The following is an 18594-nucleotide window of genomic DNA, read 5'->3' on the forward strand; positions in this document are numbered from 1 at the left end:
AGACCATGGCTTGAGCTCTCCTTTCCTGGCCCACCCCGTCCACTTACGTGGCTGCTCTGCTGATGGCTCGCACAGGAGACGTCTCCTCAGCGTGATCAGAGGTTTCGTCCACAATGACTTCAATGTCATCATCCCTGTAAAGAAGGGCAAGAGGCCGAGTCTTTGATTCTGCTAACCAGTAGCTGTGTGGTGAGTCTGTTCCACAAATGTCAGCACCATCTCCTAATCACAAAGAGCCTCTGCAACTTGGCTGTGACAGAGATGGTCAAGGGTTCTCTGGAGAAACAGGCTGTGCTCTGAACAATACTAAAAGGAACATTTAACCTGTTGACATCAAATCCAGAATGCCAGCTGAAAATAACTTTAAAAGCGATCTTTTGATCCTCTGAAGTGTGAACACAGCTCTCACTTGGAAAGCAAGGAAATAATGATTTGTTAAGTCTATAACTATGTATCCAGCGCCAAGGGAGATTTCTTTCCTTCAGAGGTCTGGTTCATAGCTGAAAGGCTCCTGCACACAAACAAGCGGACTACAGAAACGGTTCCCACGAGAAAGGCTGAGCGGCAGAAGACCGCTGGACAGCTATGCAGTCAAGAAAACAACAGGGCAGGGAGGGGATCCAGGTGAGTAAGAGAAGGGATTGCTGGAAGAGCAATGAAGTCAATGGTTATATTAACATTGGCTTTAAACACCATTTTAATAATAAAAACAGGAAAGCCAAATCTAAATGCTATTCATTTCTGACTCTGGGTTTTTTGTTTAGGTCTAAACACTTGGTGCTTCTGACATTTGGGGAATCCATCATGCTTCATGTGAAATAATCAGGCCACAGAAATGCCCTGTTGTTTACCCGCCTTACCCTGCCCCAGATAGAAAGTACCTCTGGAATTCTCCTCTCTGCCTTTTCCTGGTTGAGGGGAAGGCAAGGAATTATTTTGGCCTTAATGACCTCCTACCAAGTTGCAATATTCACAGATAAGTAAAATAATAAAACATAACCAACCCAAGACTTTATCATCTAATGTTTGGACTCCTTAGAACTTGAAAGTAATATTTTTCCGTGATTATCTGGATTATGTAAATATATACTTAACTTATCAAGGAAGTTAAACCAAGTCCAAGTAAATCTGTTTTCCCTGGCTACTGATTTTAGGATTCCATGCAACTGAGCCCAGTCTAAGTCAGGATGCAGGGAAGAACAAAGGCAGGCTTGAAGAAAGGGAACAAGGCTGGCCTTTCTTTTCTTCGTGGTTTTGGTTTGAGGGAGCACTTATGTTCGCACAAGGGTGACAACAGAGCAGCAGAGATAGCAAGAGTAGCCAACACGAGTTCAGCCTATGTAAATATTTTCAGAACGCTACAGGCATGAAGACACTCAGAACTGTGCAAAAGCCCAGGGCCACAGGAAAATACCAGAACGTGGCAACTAGTTATCACAGCCCTTCAAAGATAGAAGTGTCCTTTGCCCCCAGAAACTCCACTCTTGTGGAAGCACAGAGATTCAGAACAGGCCTCTACAGCCAGACACTCCTAGGTTAGGTTCACTCGGCCCCTTTCTATGAGACTGGGTGAGCACCCAGTCACCTGTTTATGCTGCGACTGGGAGGCAGACAAATGAAACTTTTGTAAACTATCATTTCCAGGTCAATCATTTATTTACTTTGTAGTGTCAGGAAAATACATCTGGGATTTATTTTTCACATCTTGGAGTACAGAAGAAATGTACATATTCTAAATCAAAGCATAGCCTTAGTATGAAAACCTTTCTTTTCTCATAAATTAAAACTTTGTCTGGTGGATGACTCCTAACTGAACTAAAACCAGCCACCTCCGTTTATAAGGAAGGAAACATTTTAAAACCCAGTAACTCACAATTCTAATACTATATTCTGTAATATTTTTCAGTGGAAAAGGAATACGTCGTGAACTAGAAGCAAAGGGAATTCAGCCATTAAAACATCCACCACTCTTAACACAAAACTTCAGATCTTGGGGAAGGCCCTCCACCCCAGTTCCAGATCATGGAACGTTCCTAACAGATTCAATCCCTTTTGCTCCAAGAGACTGTCATTTTCACTTAGGCTTCAAAGGTTTGCCCATACCTCCAATCAAAGTTACACATAAGAACTGAGAGCAAGAAAAAGAATCCCAGCCCAGTGATACACTGCAGGAGGCCCAACAAGGGGTAGAAAGCAGATCAAAGTGTCAAGAGGAAAGCAGCAAGAAAGCCATTCACTCAGGGTGCAGAACTCACACAGCCGATGAGGAGCATAAATGGGAGCAAACTTCTGGGAGGGAACCAGTGTGTTTAGTGGCTCCCTTAAATCTTTTAGCTTCCTTTCTACAATCTATAAAATGGTTTTACAGAAATAAAAATGTTATAAAGCCCTTTTAAAAGAACAAATCAAATTACTAAGAGCAGTTCTGATGGGAATAGCTCTACTTACTGTTCAACGGGTAGAGGTTCCTTTGCTGCTTCTGCAAGCTCTTTCTGCAGCCGGGCTTGCCGTCTCCTATTGAGAAAAGCCCACTAGTTACGTCTGCTTAAAGAAAGCATGGCGTTTCGGCCCTCAGTAAGCTACTAGTTCTCTAACACATCTGAATATTCAGTGCATTTAAAATAACTGCCCTGGGCAAAGATACCAAAGTCCCAAACCCACACCAGTAACATCAGTGAGGAACCCTGTTATAAAGGATATCAGAGCAAAGCCCAGAAAAGGGATTATGTCATTAGAGAAAGCAGTGAACTAGCAAGGGAGAAGCCTGCTCGTTGTGTGACCCTGGGCCTCTCAGGACAGAAAGGCACGTCAGGTTTATCCAGGGTTAGTCACGGTCAAGAGTTGGCTTTCTGCAGCAAATAGTCTACTACCAACATATCAAGAGCACAAATAGTAACAGTTAAGATTTACCTGGAATTTAGTTGTGCCTGACTTGGTATTATTTCTAGGTTTTAGCTCATTTAATCCTTGTAATGATGCTTTAAGTACCATTTTACAAATAAGGAAACTGAAGTCTGACATTCTTGAACTGTCAAAATGCACATGGCTTCACCTACCAGGGCTGGATAGACATGTCTCTTGGCTGTGGATAAATTTTTTTTTTAAGATTTATGTATTTATTTTAAAGAGAGAGAGTGGGGGAAAGAGCAAATGGAGAGGGAGTGAAAGAATCCTCAAGCAGACTCCCTACTGAGTGCAGAGCCTCATATGGGGCTCCATACCAGGATCCAGCGATCATGACCTGAGCCAAAATCAAAAGTCGATGGCTCTGGACAAATTTTAATGTGGCCAAACAGTCAAGTCCACTATTTCCCCTTCTCAGAACAAATTTTGTCTCTCTTCAAGTTCTAAATTCTGGATCTCCCTAATTTCTTTTCTTTTTTTTTTTTTAATTTTTATTTATTTATGATAGGAACACAGTGAGAGAGAGAGAGAGGCAGAGACACAGGCAGAGGGAGAAGCAGGCTCCATGCACCAGGAGCCTGACGTGGGATTCGATCCCGGATCTCCAGGATCGCGCCCTGGGCCAAAGGCAGGCGCCAAACCGCTGCGCCACCCAGGGATCCCTGGATCTCCCTAATTTCTAACCTTGGCCTCATTTTCTTTTCCATGGCAATTTCATCTCTGTGGTTTCATCCTATATGTGGAGAACCCCCAATCTGGAATTCTGCTATTAAGCTCCAGTCAAGAATTCTGCTGGAATTTTTGGTAAAGCTTCTACCACGGTGTTAATTTTCAAAACAGGGAGAGTCCTCTAGGTGGCATATCTGAGTCATGGGAAGGGATGAAGTTGTAGCTTATACTTTTAGCTTTATTATTTTTTAAGATTTTAATTATTTATTAGAGAGAGAGAAAAAGAAGGAGCACACAAGTGGGAGGAGGGGCAGAGGGAGAGGGGGAATCTCAAGCAGACTCCCTGCTGAGCACGAACCCTGACGCAGGGCTCCATCTCACGACCCTGAGATCATGACCTGAGCTGAAATCAACTGTTGGACGCTTAACCGACTGAGCCACCCAGGCTCCCCTATACCGTTAATTTTCTATCTGGAAGATTAAAACTAAGTTCTACAGGACAAATGACAAAATTTAATGATTTTTTTTTTTAGCTGGAATAAATGACCTATGAACTAACTACCTGTGAGGAAAACCAGAACATGCGGCTTGTTACACCCCTCTACTGGAAAAGCACCTGCTGCAAACAAGGGATGAAGGACAGACCTGCAACAAGCACCTGCAGCCCCTCCTTCATCACAATAGCTGAAAAGAAACCTCAAATATTCCCTGAGTGTGTCTACACAGCAGCCACTGTGACCATGAGAATAGATCAGAGCCTAGTGAGGGAGGCAGACCACAGCTACTTCAAAACATGACACGTATCATGCTATCATTCAGGTAAACAAAGACTGCTAGACCACCTAACCTAGGGATTGGCACAAGGAGGGAACGCTTCTAAAGGACTGAGTAAAGAAACCTGGGGCCCCACCTATGCAACCAGATAATACACCCAAGGTAAATACCTAGGAAAACATTCCAAAGTAATGAATGAGAGCAGACATGGAATACGCCTCCCATGCCATTTTCAGTAGGAAGTGTGCATCATTCTCCTGTCTACTGTGAGGACCAAGGACCCTTCCTTAGCTTAACCACATGCCTGTAGCTTCTCCCTTGGCAGGTGTTTAACACGCTGCACTATGACTTCCAGATGACCCTGCTGAGTTCACTCCGGGGCACAGGCCAAGTTATTTTACTTAAACATGAGGGGCGCCTGGCTGGCTCAGTCGGCAGACTATGTGACTCTCGATCTTGGGGTTGTGAGTCTGAGCCCGATATTGGGTGTAGAGATTGCTTAAAAATAAAATCTTGAAAAAAATAAAAGAAACAAGACAGAGTAAGAAAGGACAGCTCATTCTTTTAATATAAAAGAAACTTAAGGGATCCCTGGGTGGCGCAGCGGTTTGGCGCCTGCCTTTGGCCCAGGGCGCGATCCTGGAGACCCAGGATCGAATCCCACATCGGGCTCCCGGTGCATGGAGCCTGCTTCTCCCTCTGCCTGTGTCTCTGCCTCTCTCTCTCTCTGACTACCATAAAAAAAAAAAAAATAAATAAAAATAAAAATAAAAAAAATAAAAGAAACTTAAGAAAGTTAGAAAAAACAGGGAAGTATGAGAAAACAAAAGCCAGTCTCACCACGCACTATTAACTATTAAATATTACTGACAATTCCTTTTAATCTTTTGAATTCATTCAAATTTTGAATTGTGTCCTATGAAAAGACTTCCTATCCTATTTTCAGTTACGTTAATTTTATGCATTTTCTCACGTCACTAAGTATTCCTAAACTGTGTACTTTCAGAGGATTTTGTAAAACTGCACCATATGAAAATACCATAACTTATTTCTCCCATGAGGGAGATACTGCTGCTTATTTTGTATTACAGTAAGGACCAAGTCTTAGTATTTGATTAGGATGAAGTCCAACAAGTAGGAACATGTTTCAGGTCCTGTCCAGGGGCCCTGCAGGAGGTGGTGGGACAGGCTTCCTACAAACAACATGACGGTGCTTTCCCCCTGGCCCAGATGTACTGACCATGTGCACTCTTGCTCACACGAGCCACCTGTGCTTCACACCTGCCTATCTGAGGGCTCACCTGCTTTTATCAACTCAACCTTAGGATATTTGAGGACAATCGTACGTGCTCATTGATTGTGTTAAGAAATCTGAAAACTGTATACAGTCCTCTTTTTATTTCTATTGGTTTTAGGGTTTAGAAAGTCCTCACACTCTTTAGAAATTTTTCATAAAATAAAAAGCAGATAATCACGTTTTTTACTTCTACTTTATGTTTTCGGTTTTTATACAGATTCTGAATGAAGTCTACTTGAATATATCATTTGGTAGGATTAGCACTCATTGTTACTTAAGACTCTCCTACTTTCATTCTTTTAGATTAACTGCAATAATCTTTTCAAATTCTAAACTACGGACACAGGGCTTTAAAATCCTACTCTGCTGACCACTTACTATTAGTTCTCTCAGTAGATTTTCTTAGGCTTTCTAGGTGGATGAGCATGAATCCCTGCCCCTTCTAGTGGCCTTGCATTCTGTGTCCTCTTTGGTTGGATGGCCAAAACATCGGTCTGAGTTCGAGACAGCGAGCCCCTCCTTTTCCCATTCGTGGTTTTGATATGTGTGTTAGACTCTTTGTGGGAGTGTTCAAAACACATGTTTCCCTCTACCAGGACTGACTCCAGGTGTGTGAGGTGGAAGGTCTCTGTGTTAAGTACACTATCAGCCGTTGGTTGCAGACAGATATTTTTATTGAAAGCTTTTGTTCCAAGTTTAAGGGTTTTTATCAGGATTGGGAACCGAGTCTGAGCAAATGGCATTTTTGTGGTATACTCAAGTGTTTCTATAGTTTATCATCCAAGGTGATAGATTTAATTGATTTCCAGATACACCATCTTTTAATTCCTGGGATAAATCCTAGTAGGTCTGCAGTGAATTTAAAAAAAAAAAAAAAAAAAAGGCTCCAGAATGCCTGAGAGGCTCAGTTGGTTAAGCACCCAACTTTTGATTTAGGCTCAGGTCATGATCTCAAGAGTTGTGAGATGGAGCCTCACTGGGTGCAGAACCTGAGATTTTTCTCTCTCCTCACCTGCTCCTGCCACCTGCCCCTAATACATGCGTATGCTCTCTATCTCTATAAAAAAAAAAAAAAAAAAAAAAGGACCAATCTTTCTCTAATTCTAATTTATCTTATATTGCTCAAGAAATAGCTTTTCTCCTTGAAACACTGAAAGAATTCACTGGCAAAAATTGTACGGGCCAAAGCCCTTTTGGAAGATAATCCTCCACTCTCAGCTATAGTGTTCTTATAAACGCAAATCTCTTCTATATGCACCACTGTGATTTTTTATTTTATTAGCGTGTTCTGGCTGGCTCATCCCATCCCCCCTCATCAGAGCTGCCAGCTTATTTTTACCTTTGCAGAGAACCAGGCTCTACTTTACCAAAAATGGAAACCACTAACTGTGGACTGATGTCTCACCTTGAATCCTTTTCATTCTCTGCATTTAAGCGATTGGCTTCCTGGGCTTTCTCAGCCATCCACCGGGTGACCAGCTCCTGATTCTCTTCAGTAGTTTTCCTCAGTTTCTCCTCCAAAGCAGTAAACGTGATCTGCAGGGCATCATATTCGTCCTTCAGGGTCTGGTTGGCTCTTTCGAGGTCTTGAAGCTTACTGCGTAGTTCTTGGCACTCCGTCTCCAGGTCAGAGATCGTCTGCAAGCATTCTGCAATTCTGAAAGCAGGATGTGAAGAGGAATGGGGCCGCTCCAGAGTCCCGTGAGGGAGCTGGAGTACCTGGCCAGGTGAAGCTCTGTGAGTGTGGGCCCCCAACAATAACCTCAGCCATGACACCAGATGCCACATAGGACTCTTTACGTTTACAAAGATCTCACTTAGCCAAGACCAGCTCTGGTGGTTTACAGGACAAGCCCATCATCAGAAGAGGAACTACTGGGGATCCCTGGGTGGCTCAGCAGTTTAACGCCTGCCTTTGGCCCGGGGCGTTATCCTGAAGTCCCGGGATCAAGTCCCACATAGGGCTCCCGGCATGGAGCCTGCTTCTCCCTCTGCCTGTGTCTCTGCACCAGCCCCCCATCATGAATAAGTAAATAAAATCTTAAAAAAAAAAAAAAAAAAAGAAGAAGAAAAGGAACTACTTAGGGTGAAATTCACCTAGGTGATCAATGACTAGAAAAGTAGGATTTGAAGAGAGAACTTTTGATGCCTAAAGAGTAGTAAGAGGGGCTTAAAAGGAGGCTAGAAATTCTGCACATTCCATCGGTTCTATCACTCCATGAGCAACGATGCCTTTCTAAGCCTCTAGATATCCCTGTCTACAAAGTGAGGGAAAAAGGCATAGATGAAACCCAGGCTCCCCTCCAGCTCAAAGGTCCTAGGATTTGGAATTCCAGGCTTCTCCCCCGATCAAGAACTATCCTGCCCACAAACTCATCCCTGTTCCCAAGGGCCACACTCACATGCCCTGGCCCCATCATCATAGAAGATGCCAGCTCTCCTATGCAGTGGCCACAGGGAAAGCCATGAATGCTTTGCAGATCCTCACAGGGGTCAAGGGTATTTCCCAGGGGCATGCTGGGAGCCTGGAAGACTGAGGGCCCCCTCCTTGCCTTTGCCATCCTTAGAGCAAGCAAAAAAAAAAAAAAAAAAAAAAAAAAAAAATCCTAGGCTGCGTGTGCACAGAAATGGCACTCTTGAGGAGTCCCGTGTGGTGACCATTTGCCGGCAATCACCACTGGCACCGCCCACAAGAGCAGAGTTAAGTGCAACCCCATGACCAGCCCCCGGGGAGGTATTGCAGGTATTGTCTCTACTCACTTTGCTTCATTCATCTGCATCTCCCTGTCTTTCTGCTGCATTTGGTTATTCAGGTCAATCACCAATTGAGCTAACTGAGGGAAGGAAAGAGTACTTCTGTCAAAGAGACATTTCAGGACCTCAGTTGGAAACTAAACAACAGGGGGCTCTTTTATTTTTAAGGGGAAAAAGGGTGCCCTATAGGATAGGGCCAAGACACCAGGAAGAAACGAGCTCAGTAGCAGCAAGGAGGACCGATGGGGATGCTCATGGGAATGTGTGCTCTTCCCTGCTCAGGCAAGGAGGAGAAGTGCTACAGGTCACTGCCAGGTTCCTGCTGAGGACCCGTCCGAACCCTTACCCTAGCCACCTTTCACATTCTCTAGCTGATAAAGTGACCAATTCAGCTGCACTGATGATAAACTGCATTTCTTTCATAATTTGCCATCAAATCGCCACCCAGGATGATCACAGCCCAGGACTTTTTCATTCTTCCTAATGAATTCTTCAGAAATTTCAGGGTTCATTTTCAAATGCTTTAGGAAGGTATCAGTGACACTAGCCCTGGAACAAGCAGCAGGCTCCTTTCCTTCGAAGCTTCTTCACTTGCACCTTTCATGCCACCTGGGAGGGTGACAACCAACAGATACCTTAGCAGCTTGCCCTCTTGCTGATGGGAAAGCCCTCAGCTCTCCCAATGGTGCATTCCCAGGGAGAAGGCGGTGCCACATGTAGCTAGGATGGCTGCACATTCTAATGTAAGCACCTGCCCGCCTGTGTCCCTCCTACCCACCCCCTACCCCATGGGACCTGTGCAGAGCAAAGGGCAGGTAGCAGAAGGCAGGTGGGGGCGGGGGAGTGGCGGTGGTGGTAGCTCTCAGTACCTCCCCGCGCTTCTTGTGTAGTTCAGTCAGTTCTTCCTGGTGTCTGATCCTCAGCTGGGCCATTTCCTGTAGCTGACCGTCGTTCCATGCGCCATCGTGTCCAGGACTAAGTCCCCAAACCAGGCAGAGGAAGAGAATGTGCAAAAAAGAAAGGAAAGGGGGGAAAAAATCAGACCCCAAACCTCTTCAGTTGGGCAGGGAAACAGTAACTTCAGATTTGGAACCTGTATGTGACAACACAGCCAACAGAGCAGTTTCTCCAGGCTGATGCGTTCTATGCCACCACAAACCTTAAGTAGAAAGCAGGAAATGTGAGAAACATGGTAGAACAGACCAACCACAACTCAAAGCGCAGGTTATATAAGGAACAAAGCATGGGATCTAGATGAAGTTTAGGTAAACGTGGAGGAGACAAGGTCCAGTCATTCAACAAATGTTTGACAGCCAACTATGAGCCAGGCGCTGACCTTGGACCTGGCGGCTAATAAACAGTTAACAGCAGACAGATGATGACTACAGTGAACACAAAGCTTTGCTCTCATGTAGCTGATAAACAGTTAACAGCAGACAGATGATGACTAAGTAAATAGATGAGGTCCAGTGGACAGACGTGCCATGAAGAGAAACTAAGCAGGGTGAGGAAGGGGATGAAGCAACAGGGGTCCTGGTCTGTGCAGAGCATTCAAACAAGGCTTCTCTGAGAGAAGGACATCACTGCAGGAAGCCACGTGGTGCCTGGGAGCTGGGCCCTCGTGCACAGAGGGAACATCAAGTGTCAGAAAGGCCTGGAGAGGGCAGCACAGCTGAGAAAAAGTATGAGAGAGTATGAGTGGAGCTCCACGTGCAGGAGGGTAGAGAAGACAGTCAGGGATGAGGTGGGGAGACCATGCAGAGCCTCCCAGGCTCCTCTAGGGACCATGGCTTTTACGAGGCATGACTAGAAGCCACCATAGTGTTGTGAGCAGAGGAGTAAGTTAAGTTTTAAAAGGATTGCTATGGTTGCTGGGTGGAGAGCAGACTGCACTGGGGTGGGGTGGGGGGTGCAGGGGGTTGAGACAGGGAGCCCAGTTAGTGGGTTGTTACACAGTCCAGCTTAGATGAAGGTGCTAGCAGTAGAGGCAGTGAGATGTGGTCAGATCCATCCTGAAGAGAGCCCACAGGATTTGTCTTTGAGTTGCTGTGGAATCTGAGACAAAGATAAGAACGTGGACTCCAAAGCTTTGGGCCTGAACAGCTGATAAAATGCAGGTCCCACCTAGAGATGGGAAGGACTAGGGGGAGGAGCAGGTTTGGGAAGAGGCCTGAAGAGTGCAGTGTGGACACCAGAGGGGGTGTGTGGAGAGGAAACCAGGTGTCAATCTACACGTCAAGTATGGAGTCTAAGCCAGAGGCAGACAAGCAGAAGCTATCAGCAAACGGATGTATGTGAAGCCACCAGAGTGAGTTCAGACACCCTCAAGATTCAATATAGTTTGGGAGATTTCCGAGGGGTTTGCATCCTAGGTCAGAAACAGCAGGTGACTGAACTGTGGGTTTTCAGTTCAGGACTGGATGAGAACCATCAGATGAAAGACATTTAAACCACTACCCAGGGGAAACACAAGGCAGAGATGAGGAAGATGCTGGAAAAGTAGGACACCAGCACCCATAGGGAGGGGGAAGAACAGCCTCTTCCACGTGCCCTATAAAAAACAAGAGGGGAAAGGGAGCAGTGTGACACTCCCTCCTTACTTCACCCTTGAGATCTCAAGGTATTTTTATGATATGTTCTAAGCACATCCTAATACCTCATCCTTTGAGGCAACCTAATACTTACCCAATCTTCACGCATGAAACAGAAGCCAAGAGATTAGAAAATGGAACACACTGTACAAGAAGCCATCCTAAATTAGGCAGAAGAACTAGAAATTACTTTTATGAAATCCTCTTATATTAATGCAAAGCACAGTGAAATATGCAAATATAAAACTAGTCCCTTCCTCTAAAGAGCCATCATCAGGTCACTCACTGCATGCCTGGTGGTGGAGATACATGACAAAAACTCCTGAGCAGCCATGGTCTAAAGCAGTGGTTTGCAGGATCACCTAAGTACAGGTTATGGGCCTTACCCCCCAGTTTCTGAAACAGTAGGTCTGGTGTGGGCCCAAGATTCTGCATTTCTAACAACTGCCAGATGCTGCCACCTAGGAGCCACACATAAAAAATGACTAAAGTCAACTATTTCTGTGCTGAAAGCAAAGGGATTAAAACACTTCTGAAGGGACTCAGATAATTGATCCAGATAAAGCTTTTTAAGCACGGGCTGTAGTGTTTTAAGAATAACTGGGATGAGACGGGCAGAACTTAAGGAAACAGAAGGGAGAAGGAAACAACCAGGCCCGTCTTCTGTAAACACTCTTATGGCACCACCAAATACCGCCCTGAGCTGGTCTCCCTCAATGGACTAAGGAACAGATGCAAAAGAGACTGTGAGTGAAGAATGAATGTGCCTGAGTGACTACCAATGAGGAAGGGCAGGACACTGTGGGAAAAAGAAATCATAGATGACTTGTGGAAAATAAGGACACCATTAATAGAAACAAGGCGGTCAGAAGGAGAGGCCTGATTAGACTCAAGCTTTTAGGAAAGGAAGGATCTCTAATTAAATTATCATTCCAGTGATATTTAGTCAAAAGAATTGTAAATTTGCTTCTAGCACCTTACCAAGCAAATGAGCTTGGCTGACCAACAAAGGACAGAGAAATATAGTCACGAAGAGTCTAACTAGATAGAAACAAAATGTTTCAAGTTTTCAGCTGATTGAACTTAGATGAAAAAGGTAAAATGGCTTTTTCTATACCTAAAATTCACCAGAACACTGCAACTGATATTTTAAATACTCAGTAGGCCTCCCAGGGCCACAACCAGGAAGGATCTCTTGAGTTTATTATTAGGCAAGAAGAGAACCTGGGCTGAGCCATCTGTTCCTCTTTCCCACTCTGGTCTGCCATGAGAGCATCTCTCCAGATGAGGAAACACGGATGACAGGCACTTATATAGCAGATTTAGCTATGGGGATAAATAAATTTGGCTACCTCAAATTTCCGAGTTTAAAAAAACCCTGAAAAAAAAAAAAAAAAAAACCCTGAAATTACTACCAACCTGTTTTTACAGTTGCTAAATGTTGTCTGAATATGCAAAAAAGTATGTAGATTCTAGAGCAGTAATGGGTCCTGTTCCCATATGGACCCTCAAATTTAATGTACAAACATGATAAACATCTGGAAAAGACAGTAAGATCATAGAATGATTCCATTTATTTATTTATTTATTTATTGTTTTTTTTTTTTTTTTTAAATTTTTAAAAAAATTTATTTATGATAGTCACAGACACAGAGAGAGAGAGAAGCAGAGACACAGGCAGAGGGAGAAGCAGGCTCCATGCACCGGGAGCCCGACTTGGGATTCGATCCCAGGTCTCCAGGATCGCGCCCTGGGCCAAAGGCAGGCGCCAAACCACTGCGCCACCCAGGGATCTCGAATGATTTCATTTAAACTGCTTTTGAGGAAGTCTAGCTTTTGGATTTTTCTGGACCATGACCCTCAAAAAATAGTTTACACGGATAACCCATGTAAACACATCAAACTCCCCACCATGAACATCTATGTCATATATAGTGAAACAATATTCTTTCTATTAAAATGTGGATTTGGGCAGCCTGGGTGGCTCAATGGTTTAGCGCCGCCTTCAGCCCAGGGCATAATCCTGGAGAGCCGGGATCAAGTCTGTCGGGCTCCCTGCGTGGAGCCTGCTTCTCCCTCTGCCTGTGTCTGTGTAACAGCCCCCCTCCGTGTCTCTCATGAATAAATAAAATCTTTAAAAAAATAAAATAAAATGCAAGTTTTTCCTAATCTTTCTTAAAAAAAAAAAAAAGAAAGAAAGCTTGCTACAACCTGCTAGCTTAATTTCATATTCTATTAAAATATGTTGAAAACCACTAAACTAAAATAAAAAGGCTCAAACAGACCTGGGTTGTATAAAAAGTACTTTATGTTTATGCACCAATCTTTTATTAACAAGATCTATGTAAATCTTCTCAAGAATGCTCACTGTGTGATTATTCAGAAAAAAATGAACCCAGTAGGCTGAAGGAGGAATTGGCCCAGTTACCCTCCGTGAGTCACTTCTCAGGCTTACAGCACCTACTGATAAGACTGCTGGGTGCGTACATACCCTCAAAGAAAGAATTTTGGTGACTTGGCCTCACAAGTTCTTATTTGAGAGGAACTGACAAAAACTGGAGCACAGAAAACAGTACTTGGCTTGCCTCTCAATTAAAGAAGTGACAGGTGATCTGAGACCCGTTTCAACTGAAGAGACACAAGCAACACAGGACAGTTTCAAAATACCTTATCTCATGCCTGTTGGGGATGTCATGCTTTTCAGCTTGGAGCTTATGGGCCAGCACTGAATGAAGATCTGACTTTTCTAGCAACTTGTTATCTATTAAAAAGGAAAAGAAGAAGAAATAGATTATTTAATAGGTTATTTATTATAACCAACGTACACCTTATTACTACTTAATATCCTATAAATATTTGGACCAAAAAAATAACCGAAGACAACGAAGTCAGTTTCACTTTCATTAGGTGTCAAAGTACTAGGTGCTGCACAACAGCAATTGTAGCAACCGTACAAAACCCAGAAACATACGCTCCTTCAATGCTCCTTGGCCTAAGCTCGAGTGGCCCAGCCGAAGGAACCTGTGGAAACGCTCCTGCAAGAGTGTCTCCTGCTTACCTATATTTATCTCAGGAGGAAGAAAAAACAGAAAACCAAACACAGTGGAAAAACAAAACGTCATGCACCTCGAAGTAACATGGGAGTCTTACCTTTTTACATTTGGAAAATTTCATTTTTAGATCAGGGCACTAGAGGTACAAATAGGAGAGTCCCTGACCTCGAGAAGCTCAAATATAGCAGAGGGTCAGGTATAACAAGGATTAGAAGAGTGAGCTTTACTCATTTGCATGGATGGTTGTACAGGTGAAGATGACAGAATCCAGGCAGGACGGCTTGCAGAGTGATCTGGTTAAGTGGCTAGAAATGAAAGTTGGAGCCAACACATGAAAGCAGAATGAAAAATTCAGGCTTTCTTACTGGCAGTGGCAAAAAAATAGATTTTAAAAGCATGCAGTGATATGAACAGATATTTACCAGTAAGTAAGAAGTCAAAGATTAATCTGAAGTTCCCTGCCCAAGCAACAGGCTAGAATATGCTAATGTGTCAGAGAACACAAGAGCAGAGAACCAAAGGAATAAAATGAATTTTCTTTCTGAAAGTAACAAATGTGACAGGAAAGGTGGCACAGGACTTCAAAGGACGAGAAGCTAGGCGTGACAGTCACACAGGGACTGGCAAGGTGGGAGGGGCACTAAACAGCACAAAAGATTGATTACGGGAAACCTGTAGAACAGATACATTTGATGGGGGTTGTCACAAAGCCTTCAAGTCTGAGATTAGAACTGCTCTAGAACAAAATTTTGATAGGGTTTATGCTAGTGAATATTCCTGTTGAAAGGGCTTATCATTCTTCTTCAAGGGTCTTGAGTTCCACTTCTCCTTTATATACAGAAATGGAACTCGTGGACAGAAACAGAAATACTCTTTAGGTTAATTTAATCAATCAGGATAGGGAAAACGGTTCCAACCCTGATGTTTATTCACGTCAAAGGACTCTAAAAAGACCTTCAGTAAGTCACACCAGACTTGGGTGCCCTGTGACATTGGGTCTTTCAAAGGACAGGAGGTATTCAAGAGAGATTCTGCCTAAAGGTTCCTTTCACTAAAGAGAAGGATCTGGCTGAAGGGACACTGTCACTCATCCTTAGAGTCTCTTTTCATCTTTCTGTTTAGGCTCAGATATGGGCTGCACTTGACTGGCGTGGGAAGGCAAGGAGAGGAGGGCAGGTGTTCTACAGGCTTACTGGAAGTGACTCCCCAGGTGTCAATCGCTGAAAAAAACTTAAAACAGGCAAAGGCTGTCTTGTTCTCCAGCCCGGACCACCTCTCAGGTCAGTCTGGAGTCCTAGCCCCTGGGGCACACACTACTCACTACAGCTATTTAATGAGATTTTTCCTTCTCCAGGATATCTTCTGACATTTCTCCTACATCCCCCACCCGCCTGCTGCCCCATCAAAATGACCATTTTCTTTTCTTTTCTTAAGATTTTTTTTATTTACTCATGAGACACACACACACACACACACACAGAGAGAGAGAGAGAGAGAGAGAGAGAGAGAGGCAGAGACACAGGCAGAGGGAGAAGCAGGCTCCATGCAGGGAGCCCGATTCGGGACTCGATCCCGGGTCTCCAGGAGACCGAAGGCGGCACCAAACCGCTGAGCTACCCGAGCTGCCCAAAATGACCATTTTCAATGCAGAAAAACCATTCAATCTCCATCAATGCAATTAGAGCAACTTCTGTTTATAGACTATTACACAGACGGCTTTCAAAGCACTTATGCACAGTTTTTATGAAGCAGGTAGGGCAAGCTTCGCCTCCATTTTATAGATGCGGTGAACCAGACTCAGAAAGCTAAGTGACAAGACCAGTAAGGTGTGGAGTCAGACTTCCAGCCCAATGGGACTCTGTGTTGTAGCTTTTAAGATGAAGCATTCAATAAACATCTGACCATTTACGTAACCCATATGGGAATCACGTTTGAGTGGAAGGAACCTTCTGTGCTGCTGGATGCTAGGATCTCTGCGAGTACAAGGAATTAGCACGAGAGCGGCTCATCATCCCCCTTTTCTTCCCATCTTTGTTAAGAGGGTGGGTTCAGTGAAAGCAAGGAAGGGTCATTTCTTGGGAACCCCAGTGAGAACAAAACGCAGAAGTTCTAGGAGTCATCGAGTTGGTGTTCAAATCCAGGCTCCCATCTCAATCTGCTGTGCCTCCCCAAAAGGAGTTTCTTAATCTCTCTTCAGCGTTAGTTTCCTCATGTGTAAAAAAAGGGCAGCAACAGGACCTGCTTCACAGAATTTTTGGGAAGATGAAGTGAAATAACACACGCCACGTTATTTACCCAAGCACTCAAACTAGTCTGCACATTAGAAATACTCGGGGAGGGGCAGCCCCAGTGGCCCAGCATGTGATCCTGGAGACCTGGGATTGGGTCCCGCATCAGGCTGCCTGCATGGAGCCTGCTTCTCCCTCTGCCTGTATCTCTGCCTCTCTCTCTCTGCGTGTGTGTCATAAATAAATAAAATCTTAAAAAAAGAAAAAAGAAAAGAAAAATACTCGGGGAGGGACACCTGGGTGGCTCAGGTGGCTCCATGGCTGAGTGCCTTCCTTTGGCTCAGGTCGTGACCCCCAGGGTCCTGGGATCCAGTCCCGCATCGGGGTCCTCACAGGGAGCCTGCTTCTCCCTCTGCCTGTGTCTCTGTCTGTCTCTCTTATGAGTAAATAAAGCCTAAAAAAAAAAAAACAAACCTACTAGGGGAGCCTCAAAAAAACCCTTCATGTCCGTGTCCTACCTTTAGATAGTGCAACTTAGCTGGTCTGGGTTTTGTAATTTTTTAAAAGCTCTGGGGATCCCTGGGGTGGCTCGGTAGCTGAGCCTCTCCCTTGGGCTCAGGGCGTGATCCTGGAGACCTGGGATCGGTCCTGCCTCAGGCTCCCTGCATGGAGCCTGCTTCTTCTCCCTCTGCCTGTGTCTCTGCCTCTCTCTGCGTGTCATAAATAAATCTTTAAAAAAAAAAAAAAACTCGGGGAGGGGCACCTGGGTGGCTCTCAGGTGGCTCTGTGGCTGAGCGTCTGCCTTGGGCTCAGGGCGTGATCCTGGGGTCCCGGGATCAAATCCCACATCAGGCTCTCTGTAGGGAGCCTGCTTCTCCCTCTGCCTGTGTCTCTGCCTCTCTCTGTGTGTGCCTCTCATGAATAAACAAATGAAATCTTTAAATTTTTTTTTTTTTTTTTTTAAGATCCAAGTGATGCCAACGTGCACATCAGCTTGGGAACCACCGATTCAGCACAAACAGAATTCAGTAACGGGCGACTCTCTCCCTTTGAACCTCATGGCCACCAGAGCTCCAGGCTTACTCCAACGGGGTAGATGGGTCCCGAAGTGTTCCCCCCCCCCCCAAGTGTGTCATTCGTTAGTTACGACGAGTCGGGGAGGGGACCCGGAAATGCTCATTAGGGCTAGTCTGGACGTCGTCCCGGCCAAAACGGGCAGCTCAAAACGGGCAGATGCCCAAGAGCACCGAGGCGGCGCCTCGAGGAGAGGTTGGAGGAATCCGAGGCCGCACGTCTCCTCACGCTCAGGGACAGACAACCTTAGTGACGCGAGTTAACGCCTCAGGTCGGCGACCGCCTCAGGACGGTGATCGCCTCAGGACCGCGACCGCCTCAGGACGGTGATCGCCTCAGGACCGCGAGGCCCCCCCCCAAAAAAAAACGGGACGTTTCTGGAGCCTGTTCAAGTACAACATTAGCACCGCTGCCGGGGTTCACCAGCACGAACGACGCCTGCCCACGAAGAACACACGGTTCTTGGAAAAAAAGACGAGGGGCGTCGGCCTCGCGGGCGCCGCGGGGGCTCGGCCTCTGCTTCCCGCCGGCGCCTCGCGGGCCCCGCCCTCCCGCTCCCCGCCCCCCGCGCCGCTCACACTGCAGGATGATCTCTTCGAACGCCTGCCTCTGCAGCCGGTCCCGCCGCCTCAGCTCCTCCGAAATGTGGCGCTTCCAGCGGGGGAAGTCGGCGGCGCGGAGGCCCGACGACATCTCGCGCGCTGCCCCGGCGCCTGAGCGCCGCTAATCCGAGCGGGGGCCGGCAGCCGCGGGCCGCAGCATGAGCGACCAGCGCACGCCGGAAGGGCCGGCGGCCCACAGCTCGCTTCCACACACCGCCCCGCCAAGAGCCGTCCGGGACCGTCTTCCGGCTCTTGCCGGAAAGGGCTGGGGTCAGGGCCGGAAAGCCCGCCTCCTCACCAGACGTCTGACGCCGCGCGCGCGCACGTGACCAGGGCCGACGCCGGGCGCTGGCTAATGACGCGCTCCCGAGGCCGGAAGCGCGGGATTCGGAGAGGCGGCCGCTGGGAGGCGTGCGGGCTGCGCTGGAGTCTCCGCCGCCGCCTGTCGGTTTGCGCTTCGTTCCCTTCGCTGCCTTCCCCCGATTTGTAGTTCTCTTGGTCGGACTTCCTTTCCTTCATCGCTTCAGTTGACAAGCAGGAGGGGGAGCCGCTCCCCACACCGGAGATGAGCAGCCTCGCTGAGCCTCAGTTTCCCAGCCCGTGAAGTGGGGGCCCTGATGATACCGACCTCAGGGTTGGCGTCAGGAA

The 18594-nt window shown here is 46.1% G+C and overlaps 1 protein-coding gene across 3 annotated transcripts in view; it reads right to left on the bottom strand.

Annotated features, from left to right (window-relative positions):
* Positions 1 to 18298, bottom strand: part of ATG16L1 (autophagy related 16 like 1) — a 39533-nt gene extending 21235 nt beyond the window's left edge. For 2 of the 3 annotated variants that reach the window (XM_041766655.1, XM_041766654.1), the window contains exons 1-7: positions 17923 to 18294; positions 13657 to 13750; positions 9268 to 9373; positions 8405 to 8478; positions 7050 to 7301; positions 2449 to 2514; positions 48 to 134 (exon numbers count right to left, since the gene is read on the bottom strand). In XM_041766655.1, the coding sequence (XP_041622589.1) occupies positions 48 to 134; positions 2449 to 2514; positions 7050 to 7301; positions 8405 to 8478; positions 9268 to 9373; positions 13657 to 13750; positions 17923 to 18037 (794 nt within the window). In that variant the 5' untranslated portion in view covers positions 18038 to 18294. Of the gene's footprint in view, positions 1 to 47; positions 135 to 2448; positions 2515 to 7049; positions 7302 to 8404; positions 8479 to 9267; positions 9374 to 13656; positions 13751 to 17922 lie in introns of all 3 variants that reach the window. The other variant, XM_041766653.1, reaches the window with a different exon arrangement.
* Positions 18299 to 18594: the final 296 nt, after the last annotated feature.

This window comes from Vulpes lagopus, chromosome 8, assembly GCF_018345385.1.
Source record: "Vulpes lagopus strain Blue_001 chromosome 8, ASM1834538v1, whole genome shotgun sequence".
NCBI lineage: Eukaryota > Metazoa > Chordata > Mammalia > Carnivora > Canidae > Vulpes > Vulpes lagopus.